The following is a 20,455-nucleotide window of genomic DNA, read 5'->3' as shown; positions in this document are numbered from 1 at the left end:
TGGTTTGGAAGAATGGGAGGGGCAGGGGCTCTGCGCTCTCGGAAGAGAAGAGGGGGATGGGTTGGGTTAGGCCGACGCTTCGGGACAGACGCTCGCGGGGCACGATGGGAAGAAGGACAAGCACAGACCCAGCGGAGGGGAAGCAAAGCACTCTGGGAAGAGGGGCGGGCCGGGCGCCTGGCCTCGCGGGCATTGTGGGAGGGTCCAAGCCGTTAGGAGCTGTTCCTTGGGGCTCTGAGCGGGCGGGAGGGGTGAGTGATGGGGAGAGAGGGAGGAGGGAGGGAGAGAGAGATGCACATCTGGAGGGGGGTGGTCACAGCTGGAGGCTGCGGGGTGGTGCACGGTGGGAGATTCCACATCTGGGGAAGAGAAATGGAACAGCTGGATGCGGAGTGCCACATCTGTGGGAGGGAGGGAGGGGCACAGCTGGAAGCAGACATGCCACATCTGGGGGAGGGAGGGGCACAGCTGGAAGCTGGAGCGCCGCGTCTGGGGGAGGGAGGAGGACAGCTGGGTGTAGGAATGCCACATCTGTGGGAGGGAGGGGCACAGTGGATGTAGGGCTTCACATCTTGGGGGGAGAGGTGGGAGGTGGCATAGATTCAGGAAAGGAGCCCCAGTGGAAGATAGGGCTTAGGTCTCCCGTGGGCAAACGCTAGCTTCAATGTCTGCCATCTCCAGCGTCGTATATATGGAGCTTCCCTCCATATCCTGCCGGGCGGTCAGCACTGGGTTAGGGTTCCTGCTGGTCCAGCCCTCCCTCTCTTGACCTCTGGGTCTCCCCTTGCTGCCACTCCCAGGTACCCTAGGATGGAGGAGGAACTGGAAACAGAGCCCGAGCCCGGGCGGGAGCTGGAGGCGGGGCCCGAGCCAGGGTCGGAACAGGAGCAGGAGCCGGAGCCAGAGTCCGAGCCGGAGCCGGAGCCGGAGCCGGAGCCGGAGCCAGAGTCCGAGCCGGAGCCGGAGCCAGAAGAGTCCGAGCCAGAGTCCGAGCCGGAGCCAGAGCTAGAGTCCGAGCCAGAGCCGGAGCCAGAGCGGGAGCCGGAGCCGGAGCCCCAGCTGGAGCGGGAGCGAGAGCGGGAGCCCGGACAGGAGGCAGGGCTGGAGTCCGAGCCCGAGCTGGAGCTGGTGAAGGAATCGGAGCCGGAGCCAGACTCGGAGCGGGAGCCGGAACTGGAGCCGGAGCCCGAACCGGAGCCGGAGCCCGAGCCCGAGGCGGCGCCGAGGCTGGCGTGGGCTGAGGCCCGGGCCCAGGAGGAGCGGGAGCTGCAGGATCGGGAGTTTTTCTCGTGGGCAGAGTTCAGCCGCTTCTTTGATACTTGGTGCCAGCAGCACCGGGCCCTCTTCTTCGTCAAGAGCTCCATGCACCTGGCCAAATGCCGCTGGGCCCTCGATGCCCCCACTCCATGCCCTCATCGATGTCCTCAAGTACAGCTACGTGCGGCTCGTCTGCAAGGATGTGAGAGCACCCGCCGGCCGGCCTGGCATTGCGGGGTGAGAGGCTCAAGGCGGGCTAGGGCCTGGTGCTGCTGCCTCTGCCCCTGCTCCTGCTTCCCTGTGGGAGGTGGGCCAGGGCCCAGAGCTCGCTCACTCACTGGCCTATTCATATTGAGTCTGCGCTGTGTGCAGAGCCCCACACTTGGCTTCAGTGAGACCCAAATGCCACATTGCTTCAGTTCTGTCTTCTCTCTACTCAGAACCCTCCATGGCTACCCATTGCCCACTGAATAAAGTTTAACCTCAAGGCCCTTCCAGCTTACCTGCCCATCCTTATCTAACATAACTCCCTAGAGAAATGGTGTGGAGGTAGAGACAGGTGACTCTGAGGGAGTCGTTTAATCAGTGCCTCAGTTTCCCACTCTGTGCCCCCTCAGGTCCTCGTCAGCTCTACATCTCTGTATCTGTACTTTGCTTCTTCTTTTCCACCTGCCCCCATTGCTGGGCCTTCCCTTGTGCTCAAGATAGCGATAGGACTGCCTGGGCCAGGAAGCCTCCCTCTGAGTCTCTGTCTTGCCTTGGGGCCCTCCTCAGCATTTTGAGCTCTCCTTTATGCCGATTGCCACCCCCAAGTTATCGGAATGCCTCTTTTCCCAATTGGATCATAAGGTTTTTGTGGGCAAGGTTGAAGTCGCACTTGTCTGTCTGTGACCTCTGAATCGATCTTAGGGCCCTGTTTTTGCATTTGCTGTTGAAGTAAGGCTCCCAAGACAATTTCAGCACATGGTGGGGGGAGGCAGGGGCAAATCATGGGCCTGGAGATGTAGGCCTAGGAAGAAGGGCCTAAGAAATGCTCCAAGATTAGAGAGAAAGAGGGATTGTTTCTAGTTTGGGGGAAGCAAGGGGTGGCATGTGTATGTAGAGGGGGAAGAGGGAACATTGAAAGCTTTGTGGATGAGCTGGACTCAGAAGATTGGGTAGATATTAAAGAAGGGAATGGCATCCCAAGGATAGCAGACAGTGTGAGCAAAGGCAGGGAGGTGGGAATGCAGAGGGACTGCTCTGTGGGCAGTGAGGCCTTTGCTTTGCTTGGAGTGCAGGGAAGGTGAGGGAGAGCCATGGAAGAGCAGGCTGGAGATTTTGGAAGGCCTTGAATATTGGACTAAGGAGTTTGTTCTGTGGGCACCAGGGTCTCTGATCAGAGCTGGGAAGGAGGTGAGTCAGTTTTCTTGTCTGTAAAAGAAGTCTGAGTGAGCTGAACTTGCTGACCTTGGAATTATTGTAAGGAGTTGAGAAGGGATGCTGGAGTCTCAGAGCTGGGTGCCTGTCTGCTAGGAAAATCACTTTTCCCTTTGGGGCCTCAGTTTTCCCTCTGTGAAATGGGGGTAATCATCCCTATCCTTTTGGAAAATCACTTTGGCAATTGTGTGGAGGGTGGCTTAGAGAGGAAAGAAGATAGAAGCTGAAGTCATCTGGGCAGAAGGCAAGGAGGACCCGAAATAGGGTGGCTGCTGTGTGATCAGAGAGAAGGGAGCATGTGAGAGAGGTTGGGGACATAGAAGTGACAAGACTTGGTACCTGGTGTGAGGTGTCACTGCACTTGTGACCCTGGGAGGATGGTAGGTAGTGTGAGCCCTTGGGGAGAGATAGGAAAATCTGGAAGAGAGGAAGGATCAGGGGAAAAGAGCATGGGTTCAGTTTTGGGCTTGGCTTTGAGGCGTCTCTGGAATGCCCAGCTTGAAACATCGCTTTGACTGCTGGGGACATGGGACTGGGAGGCTCAGGGAGATGGGGCAAGTGTGTAGGACTGGACTCATCTGCATAGAACTGATCATTAACCCCCAGGAATGGATCAGGTCAGCAAGAAGAATGCCCAGGACAGAGGCTTGCCACTTGAAACACGCTGGTGTTACTATTAGGGAGAGTCTGAGAGACTAGAATAATTCCTGTAGATATTAGAGGCAGGGTTACTCACTGAAGGGGGTGTGAAGAGGTGACTGCTGCAGAGAGATCAGGGAAGGGGGGGTATGGGAGGGGTGCAAGAAGTTTGGACAGGAACAGACATACCGAGTTATGAAGCAGCCTGGCTGGGATGGTCAGAAATGGGGGGGGGGAACCAAAAAGCAGGTTAACTCAGGTTAAAAGAAAGGGACTCTGGGACAGTGGGAAGAATGGTGTATTGGGAGTCAGCAGGCCTCGGTTTAAGTCCTAGTCCTCTCTGGGTTTCACTTCATCTATAAAAGGATGGCATTGAAAGATGAGTCCTTTAAGCCCCCTTCCAGCGGGAAACTCTGCAAGGCAGGCAGCTGGGTGACGTCTCCCTCTCCCTCTCTTCTTGCAGGAGCCCCCAGCCAGGCTGTCCGGCCTTCATCATCCTGAAGCTCAGCCCCTTGCGGGACCGCCTGGTGGTCACTGAGTGCCACCTGGCCCATTCACATCCAGCCTGCCCTCTGGAGTTTGCCTACTATTTCCGCCCAGGCCATCTTCTTGCCAATGCCTGCCTCCCTGTCCGCACCACCAACAAGATCTCCAAACAGTTTGTGGCCCCTGCGGACATCCACCGCCTCCTCTCCTACTGCAAGAGCCGGGACCACGGTGTCCTCGATGCCCTCCATGTCCTGGAGGGGCTCTTCCAGGCTGACCCTGAGGCCAAGGTGCTAGCTTCGCAGAGGGCAGGCAGGCAGAGGGCGGGTGGACCCAAGAGCAGAGGGGCAGGCCGCTGGTGCTGGAGCCTGGGTCCATTCTTTGGGTGGGCTGAGGGGAGGAAGAGATCAAAGGAGAGCTGCTTTGGGGGGGGGAATTTTGTGGCAGGAAACCACTGCCAGTGGTCTCGAGGATGTTTGCTTTTCTTCATGGGGAAGAAGAGGCATGAGGGCTGCATAGTAACTAGAGAGAAGATCTAGGTTGAGTCCTACCTCTGTCCCCAGTCCCCCCCCCCGGATGTGTGTCCCTGGGCAAGTCTTGAATACTTGGGGCTTTAGCAGCCCTGTAAGTCCGGAAATGGCAGAAAAGGTGCCAATCAGTGTTGGTAGAGGTTGTTTTCTCTTGCAAGAGTTTTGTCTATCCCTGAGACCCCGGGGCAGGGTCCAGCCCCATTCCTTTCCTTCTCTTCTCTGGCTCTGGGCTCTTTCCTACCCCTCTCGAGGAACTTTAGTAATTATGTGAATTTGAAACCTTGCCCCTCACACTGGCCTTTAGAACCAAGCCAAGGGCAAAGGTGAGGCAGCCCTCTGCATCTGAGGGTTTAGGACTGGAGAGGCCTTTGTACGTCCTAGTCTGGAGGAATTTCCACCTAAAGAGCTCTGAGGGTCACCCGGGCCAAGCTTTTGGCGAGAGGGCTAGGCTCTTCCTTGGGAGATGATGAATGTCTTTAAGCGTTCAGGCTCACGTTGGGGGGTGGCTGAGTAGGAAGGGCTCTTCTAAATACCTATGTCAAAGAGTCTCTGCTAAATACTGTCCTGGACGAGGGATGAGCCTTGTTCTGTTTGGCTCCACGGGGCAGAGCCAGGAGGAGGGGGATTGCAGAGGCAGATTAGGTTTGCTGTAAGGAGCCAGCTTCCTGAGGCCTGGAGCTGTCCCAGAGTGGAGTGGGCTGACTCCCTTTCACTGAGGGTCATTAAGCAAAGGCCTGGTGGCACTAGATGTCTGTTTAGGCACTAGTTGGACTAAATGCCCCTGAGGTCACTAGGTGACCTTGGACACCTCTCTCTGCCTCAGTGTCTCCATTTGTAAAATGGTGGGTTGGACTAGTTTTCTGATGTCCCTTCTGACCCTTGACCTTGGGTCACATAATCCCTGCCCACTTTGAGATTCTGTGAGATGATCATATCTAGGCCTCATTTTACAGGGGGGAAACTGAGGCTCAGACTAAGGCAGAGACTGGGAAACCTCAACACCCCATTTTTCCCCAAAGGGAATAACTAAGTTGGGGAGAGCTTTGGTCTCTGTTCCCAGAAACTTTAATACTGATGGGGAGAGATGATCTATTGGTCATGCCAACCTGGATCGATGTGTGTGTGCAAGCACCTCTGTGTGTGTGTGTGTGTGTGTGTGTGTGGTGGAATCTTTGGTGCCAATGTGGCAGGTGCTATCTGGGCACCTCTAACTGCCCCCCCCAGGGGCACAGTTGGGGGTTGCTGGAGGAGGAGCTGACTAATCTTGTGCTCTAGTCTGAGTGCTGTCACATAACATTGGGCAAGTCCCTTCCCCTTCGTAGGCCTTGCCTTTTCTTGGGGAGTATGGGCAGGAGAGGTGGGAGAGCACAGGGTGTGTTTGGAGGGCAGAGGATGAGTAGTCCAGGGTAAGCTTGGAGAGGGAGGCACGTGCCAGGCAGTGCACAACTGTGCTGACTTTCCTGCGGCCCTTGGTCAGGTGTGGGCACACTTGCATGTATGTGTGTGTGTGTGGGCACACAGGTGCGTGAGTGTGAATGTGTCTCTGCGTATGGGTACAGATGTGTATGTGTGTGGGTGTGTAGGCAGACACTTGTGTGAGTGGGTGTGTGGGTACACAGGTGTGTGTGTATGTTTGTATGTCTGGGTGTGGGCACAGGTGTGGATTGGGTGTGGAGGCATGTATACAGGCATATGTGTGAGTATGGCTGTGCATGGGCACGCCTGTCTATGCAGGTTTATGTGGGGAGGGGGCTGAGATGAGGCTGAGAGGGGTTGTGACCCTTGTGTGTGTGTGCAGACATGCATGCACACGTGTTTGTGTGGGTGGGGCCATGATAAGGTATGTGTGTGTGGGCACACGTGTATGTTTACACACCTGTCCGGGCTCTTGGGGTATGCCCGTTTGTGCATGGTGGGGCAAGGCGGAGATGAGGATGTGGTGTGATTCTTGTGTGTGTATAGCTGCGCACACGTGTATGTGTGCAGGCTCACGGTGCATGCCTATTTGTGGGGGGCAGGGCCGGTGGTGTGTGGCCTCGTGGGGGCGGGGCTGAGAGGAGGGAAGCAGCGGCGGGCCTCAGCGGGCAGTGGGCCATGGGCTGCTGTGGGCTGCCACGGCGGCGGGTTCTGACTCCCTGCCCTCCCCAGGTGAAGCTGGTTTTTGTGGAAGATCAAGCCGTGGTGGAGACCGTCTTCTTCCTCACGTCCAGCATGATGGCCCTGCTGCGCCGCTTCCCCCTCATGCTGTTCTTTGACCGCCTCCCGGGCCTGCAGGGCACCTTTGATCTGTCCACGGTGCTCTGTGTGGATGACCGCGGCCGTGGCCGGGAGGTGGCCTGCTGTCTCACGCGCCAGACCACCCCCAACCTTCTGCGCTTCACGCTCGCCTCGCTGGTGCAGAGCGTCCCGGAGATCAAGGGCCGCGTGCGCTGCGTCACTGTGGGGCCCGAGGTGGGCACGCAGCTGGAGGCCGTCCGAGAGCTGCTGCCCGGGGCTCGCGTCCAGATCTGCCGGGTCCAGGTGCTGGAGACGCTCTTCAGCAAAGCCCAGGAGCTGGGCGGGGCCGGGGAGGACCCCGGGCTGTGGCCGCTGCTCTGCCGCCTGGCTGGGGCGGCCTCCGCCGCAGCCTACATGGAGCTCTGGCCGAACTGCGGGCTACCTGCCCGGCTGCCTTCGTGGACTACTTTGAGCGCAGCTGGGCACCCCGCAGGGCCATGTGGGTGCGCCTGTGGGCCTTTGAGACAGCCCGAAATGTGGATGCTTGTGCCCTGGTCCGAGGGCATCGGCAGCGCTTGCTGCGGGGGCTTAGCCCCTCACCCACAGTTGCCCAGTGTATCCGTGACCTAGTGGCCTTGCAGCGGGGGCACAGTGAGGGAGAGGGGCTGGTGGGAGAAGAGGGCCTGTCCAAGGCCACTCTGACCGGACCTGGGGTGGGGTTAGAGAATGGAGGCGGAAGGGGGTTGCAGTGGGAAGATAGAGGGGGCAGGGGAACACAGTTGGGAGAAGGAGGTGTGCAGTTAGGGGACCGAGGACTGAGAGAGGGAGGCATACAGTTAGGAGACACAGGGGACAGGGGAACACAGTGGGGGGACAGAGGTGAGTGGGGGATGCATTTTGGGGAAAGAGATGTACAGCTTGTGGACAGAGGGGATAAGGAGACACGGTTGGGAGGGATCGGTAGAGAGTTGAGAGAAAGAGGGATGTATTTATGGGAAAGAAGAGTAAGATTAGGAGATAGAGAGGGGAGGAGCAGACAACTGGGGGGAGGCAGTGTACAGATGGGAGACAGAGGGGAGAGGGGGCTGCCTTTGTGGGAGAGAGGTGTACAGTTTGGGGACAGAGGAGAGAGGGGGCTGCCTTTGTGGGAGAGAGGTATACAGTTGGGAGATAGAGGAGAGAGGGGACTACCTTTGTGGGAGAGAGGTATACAGTTGGACAGAGGAGAGAGGGGGCTATCATTGTGGGAGAGAGGTATACAGTTGGGGAACGGAGGGGACAGGAGGATGCAGCTGGGGGAGAGAGGTATGCAGTTGGAGGACAGAGGGGAGAGAGGATTCCATTTGTGGGAGAGAGGTATACAGTTGGGGGACAGAGAAGAGAGTAGGACTCAGTTGGGAGAAAGCGATGCACAGCTAGAGGACGGAGGGGGAAGAGGGACAGAGCTGGGAGAGGGCAGTATTCAGTTTGAGGACAGAGGGGAGAGGGGGATGCATTTGTGGGATGGAGGGCAAAGGATGCAGCTGGGGGACAGAGAGGAGGCTGGGGCCACAGTGGGAGAGCTTCAGGGAAGAGGGAGGACGGCTGCGGTTGGAGATGAGAGGGCGTCGGCCCGGAAGCGGCCCAGAAGCTCCTCGGAGGAGGAGGATTGGGAGCTGCTGTCTAGGTTCCGGGCTGTGTGTGGGCCGGAGCTGGCTGGTCTGGTGGCTGAGGAGCTCACCTTTGCCCGGCAGCATGGGCTCAGGGGCTTCCGGTGGACTGGGACAGGCTACACACTGCAGGACGGGACCTCGGACTTCCTCCTGGATGCGGCGCTGACCCGCTGCAGCTGCTCCATCCACGCTGCCCGCCACCTCCCCTGTCGCCACCTCTTTGCTGCCCGCCTTGTGGTGGGGGCTGCCCTATTTCACATGGACCTGCTCAGGGACAGCTGGGGAGGGGCCCCTGAGCCTTGAGCCTTGGAACTCTACCCCCCTGCCCTGCACCTCCCACCACCGGGAGTGAGGGTGCTCAGTGAGGTCCAAAAATCCGGGAGCTCCCTTTCCTGCCTCCCTTGGGATTTTTTACTTTGGGGAAGGACAAGTGCTCGGAGATCCCCAAGCCCACTCGTACGTGGTGGACAAAGTGATTCTTCAGTAGCTGTCACAGAATTCTTCCCCTTTCCTGTCCCCCAAGAGGAATGGAAAAGGTGATAGCTGAGGGATGTGGGCAGAGGGGAATTAGGGTGAGAATAGAAATAGAGGTTAGGAAAAGGGGGAAAGAGAGAAGAGAAAGGAGGAGAGCTGGGAGAAGACAGAAGGGGAGAGGAGAGGTGAAGGTAGGTGATGCATGTAAGAGAAGGAATGGAAGGAGCCAGTTGACTTTCAGCTGGATTCCTCACTCGGATTGGCCCCCATTCAGCAAACTAGACGGGCCGTGGCTGCTGGGCCTGAGAGGGAGGAGAGAGCGGGAAAGAGGATGACTCACACGGTTTGGCAAGGGGACCGTTCCCGGCCTGTCTGTCAAGAAGTGAACGTGGGGGTTTGATTTCTGTTCCCATAAGAAGGACTCTTTTGGGAGAGCGAGGCTGCTGGGGGGTGGGGTGGCGATAGGGGTGGGAGGGCTAAATAGGGGGCTGGACTTTACCATCTCCTCCAATCCCAAGCACTTCCAAAGCTTCTACCCGGTGGCAGGCAGGGAAAAAAAAGAAAAAAGAAAAAAAGACGTAGCTTCCCCTTATAGAGCTTAAGTCCAAGTGGGGCCGATGAGTCACATCTACAGGTCAGTATGAGTACCCTCTGTGCCAAGCTCTAGGCCTATGTGGGTGTGGACTTCAAGCTGGAGAGATTCTAGCAAAATATCTCTTTGATTTCTTTTGCTTCTTCTGCCATGAGTTAAGTCTGGGAAATCTCAGAATACCTTGTATCTCCGATCTCCACAAATATGGGTAGTTGGGTTCAAGGTAACAAAGGGATTTGTACAGGGAATTGTTAGTGTCCTCCATGTGTGTCTTGAGAGAATCTGTGGGGTTGAGTCGATTCTGAGCAAGTCCTTTTCACTGGGCCTCAGTTTCCTCATCTGTGAAACAAGAGGCTTAAAATAGATGGCCCTCAATCCTATAGAATCCTACAGAATGATCAGTAAATGGGATTGAGCTGTGTGGGCTGGGTTTCTTGGAAACAGGAGCACAGAGATTTTGGGCTTCCAGGGCTCTGGACCCTATTGTTCCTTCTCTCTCCTTGGTTTCCATGGGTGGTAAACCCCCAGGAATCAGCAGGCCTCTGGCTGGCAGGCAGTCTGGCTAACTTGAGGATGGTGCCCTGTCAATGGCAAGGAGTGGGAGTGGCTTAGAGCTCCCAGGCCATTATGGGATTAGAACATTTAGTGCCAACCTTTAATTTACGGAGCCCTAGAAAGATTGTGAATACATTTGAATTCAGTGTCCTTTTGGCTGTGTTCCCTTGGAAACTGGGCTTTGGCAAGGCACTGAAGTGTTGTGACCTGGAAGGGCCATCTTGGAACATGGGGGAGCTTGTGGCTTGGTCCCCAGCCCAACCCTACCTTGTGATGCTTACTGATCTCCAGTAAACTTCTTTGGGCCTGGTACATCAGTGTCACTTGAGAAATGCTTGCTGGTCAATTGATTGTGTCCTTGGTTCTCCTTGGGGTAAGGAGGGTTTACCAAATCCCTGGTCTCAGACCAGGTATCTCTGAAGGTTGGTCCAGACTGTAGATTATCAGATGAACTGCTAAAACCCCAGTCCCAAGAGTTGGAAAGGATTTCAGACCTTATCTAGTTCAACCGGAATCTGAAGTATTCCTTTGTCTCCCATCCTGAGTTTTCTTATCTGTAAAATGTAATCCCCACGCACATCAAAATGCTTCCCTGCTGTCTCACCCTAGGATGGAGGGTGTTCTCCCAGGTGGAAAGGCATCCAGCCTGGATGGGTAGACTGTGTAGCCAGGGGTTGGAGTTTGGCCCCCAGTGTTGAAGAGTTTTTGGCCACAGGACCACACTCATTCAATTGCACTGAATAATTGTATAGTAAGCATCTACTGTGAGGCAGGCACTGAGACAAGAGTGTACATGCCTTTGGGGGTGAGGGGAAATGTGAGCAAATGAAAACCTTTGGTCTCCCTGTGGCAGTACGAAGGAGGAGGGAATTGTAAGCAATGCCTGAGTTGGAGAACACCTCTGCGCCTCTAGTCCAACCCAGAGTGGCTGAGAAGTGGTTCAAAGATGTAGAAGTGCTGGAAACCCACAATGTGGAGGGGCGTCCCATTTCACCTGGAGAGGTCCAGTTGTTTGGAAGCTTTTTCTGACTCAGATGTTCCCATTGCTCCTGGGACACATGAGCCCTTTGGGACCAGACTGAGTAAGTGTATCTGTGAGAACACGTCCTTACTCTAATGTCGTGCCTTCTCTATCCCCCCCAGTTTCCTTTCCTCATGGCCCTTCACCACCCTGGAGATTCTCCAGTTAATCAACATCTTTCTTAAATAGTGGTGTTTTAAAAAAGGCCACAGAATAGAGGCCTAACCTGGCTGGCCCCATCAGATGGCATCAAGGGGCCAGTGGACACAACAAAGAGGGGGCTAAGAGCTTACTTTCAATACATGGCAATGAAAGAGGTGTAGGAGTGAAACAAAACAGGTGAGTGTGTGTGTGTGTGTGTGTACACACACATAGACATAAATAGGGTGGAAATGTTGAGTTTTAGGGGTGCTGGGACCCAAATATCACAACATGCAGATCCTGCCCGAAAGAATTCTACCCAAGCCTTCTTTCTGCCAAAGACAAGGTTTATTAGAATATCGGGCAGACTCGTAAGGAGTCTGAACATTAGGGAGCTAGTGGCTAGATTGTAAGAATCTGAGCAGTGGCTAGATTTTAAGAATATGAGCAATGGTTAGATTATAAGAATCTAAGCACCTTAATGGAGACAAAATGGACCTTGTATATAGAAAGACTGTGGGAGGGATCTAGGAGTGGCCAAGTAGTTTGGGGTGACTGGAGGAGGGGTCTAAGGAGGACCTGGATGGGAGTGGCCAGTAAGCTGGGGTGAACAGAACTCCTGGGACCTGGACCACGTGGCCAAGGGAAAATGGAGCCTAGCTAGGATTAAGGGTGGGAAATGGCTGGGGGCCATAGAGAGGTAAAACAAGGGAGAGCTAGGCTAGATTAAGGGTAACAGAATTGGGAGATTGGGAGTAGCCACAATGAAAGGCCAGTTGATGGGTTTATAGTTTAATGTGAATGACAGAGATTTGGCCGTGTGGGAAAGTCCAGGATTTTTCCTTTCTAGGGTCCAGATCCCAACCCCATCATTAAGACATGATGGGAACTGTCCAGACATGGTAGCCAGTGGGGAACCCATTTTGCTCTGGGCTTTCAGAGGCCAGGATGAGCTAGGCCACCTGTCTGGCTGGGTAGAGCACACAAGGTGGATGGTATTCCATTCCTCTCAGAAGGAGAGATGGGCCTAGCTGACCCAAGGACAGGGAATAAGGCTGCCAGACAGAGGTGGGAAGGGTGGGGAAGTGGGGAGGGTCTGAGAGAAGCGGGGTGGGGGATGTGGGGAAAGGCGGACCTACAGCTGATCCTCCCGAACTTCCAGGAGGTTTCTGCAGCTCTGGAACCCCATGCCCCTCCTCAGGCCCTGCCCATAGACATCAGGCTCCACCCCTGGAAAACAATCTGACTCAGGCCCCTCCCCCAGGAAACTGACAATCAATCAATAAACATTTATTAAACTCCTACTATGTGCCAGGTACTACACTAAGTGCTGGGGAGTCAAAAAGAGGCAAAAGACAGTCCCTGTCCTCAAGAAGCTTACAATCTAATGGCGGAGACAACATGCAAACAAATACACGGTGTACAAAGCAAGCTATATAGAGGATAAATGAGGTGATGATTAGCAGAGGGAAGGCACTGGAATTAAGAGGGTTGCTGCCTCGGCAAAAACTACAACCAATCCTTGCCTCCTCAGGCTCTTGATCAGTCCTGTCCAACTCTTACTGACCCCATTTGGGGTTTTCTTGGCAAAGATACTGGCTGGACTGGTTTGCCATTTCCTTCTCCAGTTTTTTTTTTTAAACAGAGGAGGAAACTGAGGCAAACAGGGTTAAGTGACTTGCTCAGTCACACGGCTAGTGAGTGTCTGAGGCTGAATTTGAACTTAGATCTTCCTGACTCCAGGCCCTCAGGTCTTGCCCATAGACATCTTCAAGCTCCTTCCCAGTGAAACAGACTATCCCAGGTCCCGCCCCCCAGGAAACCAGCAACCAGGGCCAGGCCCCGCCTCTGCATCCTTAGGATCTCACCGTTGCTATGGAAACAACACGCTCCTTCCCAAAGCCCCGCCCCCCCGGCGTGCCCTCCGTCCCTTCAAAGGCCATGGGCACCTGCTCCAAGGCTCCTGAAGGGAGAGGGAGCTGAAGTAGTTAAGTGAGGACTACAACTCCCAGGATGCCACGCGCTCCCCTTTCCTCGGACGGCGGCTGCCGCTGTCCAGTCTCGGGAAGGAGATCCGCGCGTGCGCTGGGTGGGGGGGCGGGGGGAGAAGGAGGGAGGGGGGGGTCGTCGCCCCTCCGCGGGAATTTCTTCGGGAGCATGTGCGGAAGTGGCGGGACGCTGAGGGCGCGCGGGGCATTGTGGGCTTGTCTCCCAGGCCGCTGCTCGGGGGGCTCGCTCCGCGCCGCCATCTCTCGGGGAACAGAGGAGGGGGCAGGGGTGGAGGCGGAGGCCGCTCCGGTCTCCATGGTAACACGCCAGGCCGGGTGGGGGTGGGTGGCCATGATGATGGGGGAGGGAGGAGGAGCGGCCCTGGTCGCCATGGTGACGGAGGGGGTTAATGAGTGGGAGCGCAGTGGGTCTCCATGGTAATGGAAGAGGGTGGGGTGGGTGGGGCTGTGCTGCTCAGAGTAGTTCCCCACCTTGACCGTGACCTATGACCCTTTTTACCTTTACCCCCAGGCCTGTTTTGATGCTATCCCACTCCCAGGCCCCTGGGTCTGATCTCATCCTGAGCCCTCCCAGGGCTCTCCCTGTCCTTGTCCCCTTTTCCCGGTCCTGTCTCCATCCTCATCCCCATCCCCAGCCTCATCCCTTTGTCCTGCCCGTGCGCCTGGCCCCATCGCCATCTCCGTCCCTGGTGCTGACCCCATCCCCATCTCCGCACTGCCCTGCTGTCCCCAAACTGCCCCCAGCCCATCAGGTTTCATGCCGTCCCTTTCCCGGTCCTTTCCTTTCCCCCGTCTCCAGTTGCTTGTTGATCCCGTCCTGCCCCTGCTCTCACCTGGTGCTGCTCCTTGCCTTCCTCCTCTTCAGCCTGTCCTCTGACCCCTCCAGCTCCCACTCCCTGCCTTACCCTCTTTCTCTTGTGGCCCGCCCCTAGCCCAGCTCCAGCTCACATCCCCTGTCTCCCTGTAACCAGATCTCTTCCTGAAATCCTTTCTTCCCCTTGAACCTGTCTGCTCTTCCATCTCCAGCTCTGATCTGTACTCCCAGCCCCATCCCTCTTCAGGGAATTTCTTTAGTGCTTTTATTACATTCTTTCACATGGTCCTTGTGAGGTAGGCAGATAGTACAGGTCAATCCGTCAGTCACTAAACATTAAGTGTCTACTGTGTGCCAGGCCCTGTGCTAAGTGCTGGAGATATAAAAAAAGAGGCAAAAGTCAGTCCCTGCCCTCAAGGAGCTCACAGTATAATGGGGAAGACAACAAGTAGCCAAAGATGTACGGACAAGGTATAGACAGGATATTTGGGAAATAATTAGCAGAGGGAAGGCACTGTAATTAAGAGAGATTGCAGCAGGCTTCCTGTACATGAGATTTTATTTTATTTTTTTGGTGAGGCAGTCAGAGTTAAGTGACTTGTTCAGGGTCACACAGTAAGTTTCAAGAGTCTGAGGTCAGATTTGAACTCAGGTCCTCTTGCCTCCAAAGCCAGAGCTCTCTCCACTGTACCACCTAGCTGCCCCCAGATGAGGTTTTACCTGGGACTTAAAGGAAGCCAGGGAGAGCAGATGAAGAGGCAGAGATGAGGAGGGAAAATGTCCCAGGCTTGGGGGACTTCCAGAGTGGATGGCCAAGGAGGTCTGTGAGAGGAACAGCAAAGAGGTTGGTATCGCTGGATCTAAAAGCACAGATTGCTGTGGAAGTCGTAAGATGATTGCAAAGGAGGGTAGTTTAAGAAGGGCTTTGAACTCCAAACAAGATTTTCTGTTTGATTCTAGAGGTGATAAGGAGCTGCTGGAGTTTATTGTGTGTAGGTACCATGGTTGGATCTGTACTTTACAAAATCACTTTAGTGGCTGAGCGGAGGATGGATGGGAGTGAGGAAACACTGGAGGGAGGTTGACCCTCCTCCCCCCAGCAACTATTGAAGTAATCCAGGTGTGAGGTGATGAGGGCCTGCCCTAGGGTAGGGACTGTGTCAGAGGAGAGAAGGGCATACTAGGGAGATGCTTCGAAGGTGAAGTCGATAGGTCTTGGCACCAGCTTGGATATGGTGAGGGGAGAGAGTCCAGGATGACTCCTAGCTTGTGAGCCTGAGGCACTTGGGAGGGTGGGGGGACCCTCCACAGTAATAGGGAATGTGGGGGGGGGGCAAAAGGGAAAGATAATGGGTTCAGTTTTGGAATTGTTGAATGTAAATGTCTATGGGACATAATAAGGGAGAGAGGGGTGTCCCAAAACCTGGAAAGAAGAGAGTGTCAATGGGAAGTGGGTGATTGACAGCGTCCAGGCATCCTGCCGAGAAGACAAGAAGGAGATGGGTTGAGAAGTCTAAAGGGATCATTGGTAACTGGCGAGCAGCTTGGGTGGAGTGATGAGGTCAGAAGTCAGTTTGTAAGGGGTTAAGAAGGGAGTGAGAGGAAAGGAATCGGAGGCCCCCCACTGTAGAGATGGCCTTCTCAGAGAGCTTAGACACCAAGGGCAGAAGAGAAATGGGGCGACAGTGGGGTGGGGGGATCAAGGAAGGGTTTTTGGATGGTGGGGGAGATGTGGATGTGTTTGTAGGTAGTAGGGAAGCAGCTTGAGAAGTGAAAGAGAGTGCTGACAGAGGGGCTGTCTGTGGGAGAAGGTGAGATGGGAGGGGATTCTAGCTTTGGCTAGGAGTGAGACAGGGATGAAGGGGGAGCAAGTGGAAGAAGGTATAGGCGTGACAGCGGGTGAGGGGGAGGGGACGAGAGAGGGAGCTCATAGCCAATGGCCTGGGTTTTTTTTTTCCTCAGTAAAATAGAAGACCAGGTCCTCATCTAAGAGAGCCTGAGTCCAGGGATTATTATCCCCATTTTTCAGATGAGGAAACTAAGGCTTGAAGGGGCTTAGTGTCTTTCTTGAGGTCTCACGGTTAGGAAGTGTCAGAGGAGGGACTGGGAGCCTTTGTGGTGCTCTCACTGCACACAGTCAATCCTCAGGAAGACTTGACTCCCTGGTTCCGAGCACCTCTGCTGCCCCTGCACGTAGTTAGCCCTCAGGAAGAAGACGTGGGTGCACTCTGGGGTGGGAGGTGGGATGCGGAGAGGGTAGGAAGGAGCCTCATGGTGCACCTGTCATCCATCCCGCAGCCGGAGGAAGGAGCCTCGCACCGCGCGGACCTCTCTGCTGGTGGCGCCGCCATGGGTGAGCTGGGCCCGGGCCTGGAGTTTCACACGTGGCACCACTTCAGTACCTTCTTTGATGACTGGTGTGAGCGGCACAAGGTGCTGTTCATCATCGCCAGCCTCAAGCCCCTGATCTCTCTGCGCCAGCCTCCGCTGCCCTACCTGCCCAGCCTGGCCACCACCCTGCGCTTCCGCTTTGTGCGCCTCATCTGCAAGCACAGCGGTACCTATGTGGGGCAGAGCGTTGTGCAGCGAGACCGGCAGTGAGTGCCTCCTTCCTGCCCCCTTCCTGGGTGGGTTGGGGGGGGCTGCTGGCATGATTGTCGACAGAATCCCAAAGATGTGGGAGAGGAAGTGGGGGTCAGGCATCAGCAGGCCCCAAGGGAGGCGGTTTGAGAGGTGGGAGCCAAATCCCTGGCCAAAGTGTGACCCTCAGCTTCCTTCAGAGAGGTGACGGGCTGTAGGGGCGACCATCAGACCTGTGTGAATCTTGTGTTCAGTTCACTGTGGGCCCCAGTGGGAGGAGAGCCAGAGGGGGCTGACCAGTGTGGGCAGTAGCCCAGCGGGATAGGTTGTGGGCCCTGGGAATGGTGAGCCTGTAGGAGAGATGGCATCTGAAGGGTAGGGCTGATTTAGTCTCTCTGGACCCCAAGGGCAGAGCCAGGAGCGAGGGGTGGGGGGAAGAAGCAGGCTGACTTCAGCTCTGCTGTCCATGATGCTGCCTGGCTGTCCCCGAGTTACTTGCTCCCTAGGGCAGAGCCCCTCCCCCCACTGTCCTGTCTCTCTCAGGTTCTCTCTTTCCCACCTTTCTCCTGTCTCCTCACCCCCCTCCTGCTCTCTCCCTGCCAGAAGCCAGAAGATTGACTGTCCGGCCCTCATCACCCTCCGCCTGGGCCCCAAGAAGGATCGGCTGGTGGTGACGGAGGCCAGACTGCAGCATAACCATGAGTTCTCGCCCAGGGAGTTCTCCCGATGCTTCAAGCGCCGCCAGCTGGAAGCCAGCCTGGGCCTGCCCATTCGTATCACCAACAGTGTCTCCAAGCGCTTTCTGGCCCCTGACCTTGTGTGGAACCTGGAAGACTACAGCCGGGCCAAGGATAAAGGCATGTGCAAGCTGCTTGGGGAGATGCACACACTCTTCCGGGCTGACCCGGGGGCCAAGGTCAAGCTGGTCTTCCAGGAGGATGTGGCCATCCTCAACTCCATCTTCTTGGCCACGTCTCACATGCGCCAGCTGGCGCGCTCCTTCCCCCGCCTCCTTTTCCTGGACCAGGCGGCCAGCCTGCCTGGAGATTTTGAGCTGTACTCCGTCCTTTGCCAGGATGCCAATGGGCGAGGCCGTGAGGTGGCCTACTGCCTTGCCCGCGGAGGCACGCCTGACTTGCTGGTCTTCATCGTGGCCTCTTTGGTGCAGAGTGTCCCTGAGATCAAGGCCCTGGTGGAGTGTCTTACCATTGGTGTGTCCTGCCTCGCAGGTGTGGATGCTGTAGAGGAGGTCTTGCCCCGCGCTCGAGTGCAGGTGTGTCGTGCTCAGGTCCTAGAGGTGCTGGGGCGTAGAGCCCGGCAGCTGGCTGTGGCTGGGGAGCGGCACGTTGTCAACCTCCTTCACAACCTGGCCAACGCAGCCTCCCCCAAGGTCTACAGCCAGTATCTCAGTGACCTGGAAGATGTGGCCCCTCTAGAGTTCCTCCGCTACTTTCTGGAGACCTGGCATCCACACAAAGGCTCCTGGGTCGCCTGCTGGGCATACCATCGCGGGGAGAGCTGCCCCTTCGTGGACCACCTCGAGGCTCACAGGCAGAAGCTGTTACCTGCCCTGGCACGAGATTCATCTCTAGCGGGCTCTGTTCGGGGCCTGCTGGACCTTGAGAGCCTGCCCATGGAACTTCAGGGGCTGCAGGCTGAAGAAGTGGCTGAGCGCTACCAGGCAGTAGGACCTGGGGAGGTGGCAGCCCTGGTGGCTGAGGAGCTAGCACTGGCCCGCCATGGCGAGGGCATCCAGCCGGCAGAAGGTGGGGGCTTTGTGCTGGAAGGGACAGGCCGGGGAGCCACCTTCACTGTGGGGGCCGACCTGGCCTCCTGTAGCTGCTCTATTTTCACAGCCGGCCACCGGCCCTGCCGTCACATCTTTGCTGCACGCCTTTGGGCAGGGAAGGCCCTCTTTGATGTCAGCCTTCTGCCCCCTGCGGGTGGTGATGATGGGTAAGGCTCTTGCCTGGGACCATGGTAGGGCCTCCCTTTTTGCTAGCTCCTACACTCGAGAGGGTAGAAGAGAACATCATGGGTTGGCCTTCTTCATCCTATTCCCCTGCCCCTCAGACCTGGACTGGCCTGGGAAGGAGGGGAGCCCATCAGGCTGGTAGGGTGGGTGCCTGCCACAGGAACAAGAGAACACGAGGGGCAGTTTTGTATGATTCCTGGCAAGAATAAAACACATTCTGTGGGGTGTTCTACCTCCCACAAGCTGGGACACTTTTTTGAGGAAAGGGGTGGTTGGATACTGGGCATGAAAGTGCATTTTCTTACCTGTGAAAGATGTGGTGGGGGTGAGGTTGCAGTAGATGATCCTGAGGGCCCCTCTCAGCTCTAACATCCTTTTTGGTGTCAGAGAACCCCACAAGAAGGCTCTCCCCCATTGGGTCCAGCTTCCCTGGTACTGACGTTCATTCTGTTACTTGACTCAGTGAATCCAGCATGCATTTTATAAACACTTGCTGTGTGAGGGCCATGTGCTTGGTGACGCCAGGAGAGTTTGGATACTGTGGCTGCTCTCCTGCAGGTCATAGACTAGCGGGAAGATGAGTGACAGGCGGGTAACAGACATGGCATTATGGAGTCTGTCGGGTGCCGAGCAAAGGCCTTTCCTGCTGGGCAGAGGGAGGAGGGGTCATGGAAAGCCTCTTAGAGGAGAGGGCGTTATTGGAGCTGGTCACTGAGGGATGGGCGGGAGTGGAAGGTGGAGAGGAAAGGCCAGCGGGCCAGGGCCCTGTGCTGAGACTGACCTGGCCTCCACCTTCCGGCCTGGAATGTCTCCTGGGCCCTGACTAACTCTTACAGTCTGGATTTAGAGACAGGAGATGCCTTCAAGGACATGTAGCTTAATCCCCACGTTGCTGATGAGGCAACTGAGGCACTCCCCGCCCCCCTGCCCCAGTTCAACGACTTACCCAAGGTCATTGTAACTGGGGAGTGTCAGACTCAGAATGTGAACCCAGGTCTTTCAGACTTCCAGGTCCAATACACTTTTTACTACCTAATTGCTTGAGAGTGCTGGTCTTCAGTTTCCTCATTTATAAAATGGGTGGGTAGGTTGGATTAGATCAGGGCTTCTCAACCTTGTTTGTGTCATGGCATTCTGGAAGCCTGTGGGCCCCTTCTCAGAATAATGGCTTTTTAAGAATTAATTTTTAATAGTGTTTTAGCTTTTCCAATTACACGTAAAAATAATTTTTTGCATTCATTTAAAAAACATTTTGAGTTCCAAATTTTTTCTGTCCCTTTCCTCCACCATCCCTAAAAAGGTAAAAATTTTAAATTGGTTATATGTACAATCATGTAAAATATATTTCAACGTTAGTCATGTTGTGGAAGAAGAAACAGATCCGAAAGAAAAAAAACACATGAAAAAAATAAAGTGAAAACTAGTATGCTTCGATCTTCATTCAGACTCCATCAGTTATTTCTCTGGATGTGGATAGCATTTTCCATCATTAGTCTTTTGGAATTGACTTTGATCATTATATTGCTGAGAAGAGCTAAGTCATTCATAGTGGATCATTGTACAATATTGCTTCCTGGTTATGCTCACTTCACTTTGCATCAGTTCATGTAAATCTTTGTAGGTTTCAGAATAATGTTTTGAAATGCAAAAAAAAAATACATAGGATTATAAAGGAAACTATATTGAGATACAGTTGTCAAAATATTTATTAAAAAGTTGAGGGACTCCACTTAGGAACTCCTGAGTCAGATGCCTCTTTTAAAAAAAATTATTGAATATTTTGTTTTTCCCTAATTACATGTAAAACCAATTTTTAACATTATTGAATATTTTATTTTTCCCCAATTACATGTAAAAACAATTTTTAACATTTGCCTTTTAAAAAAATTTTTAGTTCCAAATTCTCTTACTACTCTCCTTTCCCCCTTTATTGAGAAGGCAAGCAATTTGATATAGGTTATGTATTTGCAGTCATGCAAAACATTTCCATATTAGTTGTGTTATGAAAGAGAACACAGACAGAAAAAAACCCAACGGGAAAAATAAAGAAAATTTTAAAAAGTGTGATTCAATCTGCATTCAGACTCCATCAGT

At 54.7% G+C, this 20,455-nt stretch overlaps 2 protein-coding genes across 3 annotated transcripts; both read left to right on the top strand.

The window, feature by feature from the left end:
* Positions 1 to 112: 112 nt before the first annotated feature.
* On the top strand, positions 113 to 10,133 carry ZSWIM9 (zinc finger SWIM-type containing 9). The gene is given in 6 exon segments (XM_021004107.2): positions 113 to 251; positions 801 to 1,389; positions 1,391 to 1,494; positions 3,779 to 4,091; positions 6,480 to 6,966; positions 6,969 to 10,133. Coding segments are annotated over 5 exon segments (3,018 nt in total). The 5' UTR covers positions 113 to 251; positions 801 to 810; the 3' UTR covers positions 8,504 to 10,133.
* Positions 10,134 to 13,132: 2,999 nt separating this feature from the next.
* On the top strand, positions 13,133 to 19,801 carry LOC110220177 (uncharacterized protein ZSWIM9-like). Of its 2 annotated transcripts, none has more exons than XM_021004110.2 (3): positions 13,133 to 13,290; positions 16,105 to 16,403; positions 16,990 to 19,801. In XM_021004110.2, the coding sequence occupies exons 1-3, from the start codon at positions 13,141 to 13,143 to the stop codon at positions 18,344 to 18,346; spliced, it is 1,806 nt and encodes a 601-aa protein (XP_020859769.2). In that variant the 5' UTR covers positions 13,133 to 13,140; the 3' UTR covers positions 18,347 to 19,801. The 2 variants fall into 2 exon arrangements, with proteins under 2 accessions (XP_020859769.2, XP_020859768.1); XM_021004109.2 differs by lacking the exon at positions 13,133 to 13,290 and adding an exon at positions 13,442 to 14,650.
* Positions 19,802 to 20,455: the final 654 nt, after the last annotated feature.

Source organism: Phascolarctos cinereus, unplaced genomic scaffold (assembly GCF_003287225.1).
Source record: "Phascolarctos cinereus isolate Bilbo 61053 unplaced genomic scaffold, phaCin_HiC Scaffold_726;HRSCAF=1367, whole genome shotgun sequence".
Lineage (NCBI taxonomy): Eukaryota > Metazoa > Chordata > Mammalia > Diprotodontia > Phascolarctidae > Phascolarctos > Phascolarctos cinereus.
Note: the sequence above shows the minus strand (reverse complement) of the source record. Positions and strands in the feature narration are given on the sequence as shown.

Bases quoted from the DNA above. Each gene is read 5' to 3' on its own strand.
- LOC110220177 (XM_021004110.2), top strand. From the start codon at position 13,141: ATGTGCGGAAGTGGCGGGACGCTGAGGGCGCGCGGGGCATTGTGGGCT. The intron at 13,291-16,104 runs GTAACACGCCAG...TCCATCCCGCAG, and splicing joins AGGCCGCTCCGGTCTCCATG to CCGGAGGAAGGAGCCTCGCA. The intron at 16,404-16,989 runs GTGAGTGCCTCC...TCTCCCTGCCAG, and splicing joins GTTGTGCAGCGAGACCGGCA to AAGCCAGAAGATTGACTGTC.